General features: G+C 43.0%; 1 protein-coding gene across 1 annotated transcript; it reads left to right on the top strand.

Moving 5' to 3' along the window:
- The first annotated feature begins 1,308 nt into the window (after positions 1–1,308).
- Positions 1,309–1,979, top strand: LOC119244113 (aurora kinase A-interacting protein-like). The gene is given in 1 exon segment (XM_037509826.2): positions 1,309–1,979. A coding segment is annotated over 1 exon segment (603 nt). The 3' UTR covers positions 1,912–1,979.
- Positions 1,980–3,743: the final 1,764 nt, after the last annotated feature.

The following is a 3,743-nucleotide window of genomic DNA, read 5'->3' on the forward strand; positions in this document are numbered from 1 at the left end:
AAGAGAGAGTCTTCTGAAAAATATTGCCTTTTTGCCATCCCCAGCCACCAGGACCATCTATGCCTGGGTGAGAGACACAGGAGGTCCTGCCCACTGGCTCCAAGAGCCCCTACAACCCAGACCACCAGCTGGTCACTCATCTGGAACAGAGTCACACAAGGCCACAGCTACTGTACCTACCACCAGTTAAACAACCAGAATAGTGTGAGAGGAAGACACATGCCCAACAGATGCCCCACCTATAGCAGAGCAAACCTGAAAGCAGACAATGGGGAGGAAGAAAAGTACCAATGATTAAGCAAACCCTCAGTGAAACACCAAACCACAGAAAGAAAGTCAACTTGCAGAATCCAAAAACACTGAAACAGAAGAATTTTTCCTCTTGTCATGTGAAGCATTCAAAATTACCATAATTAAGAAAGTCAAAGAATTTGAACCACACAAACAAAACTCAGATAAACAGATCAGAGATATATGAGAAGATGCAGAAAAGATAAAAAAATGCTATGAGAAATATAATCAGCAAACAAAAGATCTAGATTAAAACATTAAAAAAGAAAATAAAGGAAGATCAATGGAGAAGGGAAAAAAGCTGATAAAAGATATGGCAATTAGAACAAATCAGTAATCTTGGAGATTCAGGTATAAAAAGAGACAAGATTAAAAATGAAATTAAGTAGTAAAAGAATGTTAAGTCATAGGAATTCCAGAAGATGAAGAGAGAGAGAAGGGGGCTATAACACTATACAAGAAAACAATTGAAGAAAACTTTCCAAACTTGAAGAAGTAAATGAAAAAAAGACATACACAAGGCTAAAAGGATGGCAGACTAGCTTAAATAAAAGAGATCTATGGCAAGACATATAATAGTAAAGCTTCTAAGAGTCCAAGACAAAGAAAAAATAATGAAGCTGATAAGAAGAAACAGACAACCAACAAAGGAAAGCCAATTTAAACTAACATCAGATTTCTCTGAAGAAACACTACTGGCAATAATAGAATGGAATATATTTTAAAAGTACTTCAAAAAGTACAAATAAGAATAATTTATCCTGCGTGCCGTGGTCCCTGGCTCTCCCGTCCGGTCAGGCGAGGCGCGCGGAGCCGGCGGGTGAGGTCCCCGCGCGGGTGTCCCCGGGGGCTCGGCCGCCCACCGGGGCGCGCCGTGGGTGGCGGGGCACGTGTGCTCTCGTCTGGCCGCCCGAGCACATGCCTAGCGGGCGGGCCGGGCCGGGCCGGGCCGGGCCGGGCCGGGCCTCCTGACCAGCGCCCCTTGTTGCAGCGCCGCGGGACCGCAGGGCCGCAGACATGCTCCTGGGGCGCCTGGCGTCGCGGCTGCTCAGGGCCGGCGCCGCGGTAGGCTGCCACCGGCCCCGGCCCCCCCCCCCCCCCCCGCGCGGCCTGCCCAGCCCGGCCTGCAGGGCCCCTTACAGCGCGCGGCCAGCAGGCTCTTGTGGGGCCATCTCCCTTCCTGGCAAGGGGGTGCATCTGGCGCTGGAGGAGATGCTGGTTCCCAGGAAGATGTCCATCAGCCCCCTGGAGAGCTGCCTGACCGCGCGCTGCCTCCTGCCCAGGCTGGATGCTGGGTCCCGAGGGTGCCCACTCCCGCCCTACGAGTGCCCACCGAGTCAGAAGGGCAGTGGGGCTGAGTAGGGGGGGCAGGCGGAGCGGGACGCTCCCTCGATGCAGTGCAGAAACGTGCTGAAGATCCGCCGGCGCAAGATGAACCACCACAAGTACAGCAAGCTCGTCAAGAGGACGCGGTTCCTGCGGAGGAAGGTGCGGGAAGGACGCCTTCGGCAGAAGCAGGTGAAGTTTGAGAGAGACCTGAGGTGCATCTGGCTGAAAGCGGGCCTGAAGGAGGCTCCCTCAGGGTGGCAGGCCCCCAAGATCTACCTGAAAGGCAAATGAGCCGGGGCCTCCATCCCTCCGCTGCCCGGCACAGACAGCCTGCTGTAATAAATACCTGGGGGCCAGCTGTCTGCAAAAAAAAAAAAAAAAAAAAAAAAAAAGAAAAGAAAAGAAAAAGAAAAAAGAATAATTTATCCTGCAAAACTCCCCTTTTTATCAATATAGGAGGGGAAAATAAGGACCTTCTCAGACAAACAAAATACTCAGGAATTGCTACTACTATCCCCCCACTCAAAGAAATATTACAAGGGTCCTTAGTATCTAAATCAAGAGGGCATGAGCACAAAGAATTAAATAGAACCTAAAACAATGAACATAATGGCAATAACATATTTTCATGTATTAATAATAACCTTAAATATTAATCAACTAAACTCACAAATAACAGGACACAGAGTAGCATGTTGGATTAGGAAACAGAATCCAAATTTCTATTGCCTCCAGGAAACACACCTAAGATCCAAAGATAAATATAAACTGAAAGTAAAGGTTTGGAAAACAATTGTACAAGAAATGGAACACAAGAGTTGGTAGGGGCAGTCATACTTATATGAGATAACATAGATGTGCAGCTAAAAAAAATTACAAGTTACTCAAACTACTAAAAACGAAGCTTCCATATGATCCAACAATTCCACTCCTAGGAATCTATACAAAGGACAAAAAAACATTAATTCAAAAGGATAGCTGTGCCCCTATGTTTATTGCAGCACTATTTACAATAGGAAAGATATGGAAACAACCCAAATGTCCAAAAATATATGACTGCATCAAGGAGATGTGGTATATATACACAATGGAAAACTTCTTGTAATCAAAAAAGATAAACTCATGTCATTTGCAGCAACATGGATGGAAGGGATTATGATCAGTGAAATAAACCAGAAGGTAAAGGAAAACTATAGATGGCTTTACTTAAAGAGGAATGTAGGGAAACCCAATAAGGGACCACAAAAAAGAAATAATTATAATAAACATAAAAACAAAATTAACAGACAACTATTTTCAGAGACACACTGAGGAGGGTGGGGAGGAAAAGGGATCAAAACAGGGGAGGGAATTTTGTAGGGACTACATCCATCTGAAAAGAGAAAGTGTGCATTGTACAAAAAGGAAGAATGATGTAAAATATGTATATAAAAATTAAAAAAAATAAAATAAAAAGTGAAAAATTTACAAGAAACATGGATGGACACTGCATAATGATTAAATGGATAATACCCCAGAAAGATGTGACACTCATCAGTATATATTCACCAAATAAAGGGAACCAAAATATATTAGAAAATTACTATCATCTCTCAAAACAGACATTGAAAGAAATATATATGTGGAAGGAGACTTCAACACGCCACTTTCACAAATGAATACATCCATGAGATAAAAAATAGACAAGGACACATTATACCTCAGCAAATACTTTGTATCACATGAGTTAACTAACATTTATATGACTTTGCACCCCCAATAAAATCAAATACACATTGTTTTTCCCTCAAGTTCACACAGATCATTCTCCAGGAATGACCTCATACTAGATAATAAGACAAACATCAACAACTGCATGTAGTTTGAAATCACACCAACTATCTTCTCTGACTTTAAGGTATCAAACTACAAATCAACTACAAAAAAAAAAGCTACAAAATCCTCTGTTTTTTGGAGACTGAATAACATGTTACTGAAAGGCCACTGGGCTAATGAGGAAAATGAACAAAAAAAATTAAAAAATACCTTGACACAAATGAAAATGAGGATGCAATCTTCCAAATACCTCAGACACAGCAAAAGCAGTAATAAGAGGAAAATATATAACAATACAGGCCAATATC

This window comes from Talpa occidentalis, unplaced genomic scaffold, assembly GCF_014898055.3.
Source record: "Talpa occidentalis isolate TD23 unplaced genomic scaffold, MPIMG_talOcc4v2.1, whole genome shotgun sequence".
In the NCBI taxonomy this organism is placed as follows: domain Eukaryota; kingdom Metazoa; phylum Chordata; class Mammalia; order Eulipotyphla; family Talpidae; genus Talpa; species Talpa occidentalis.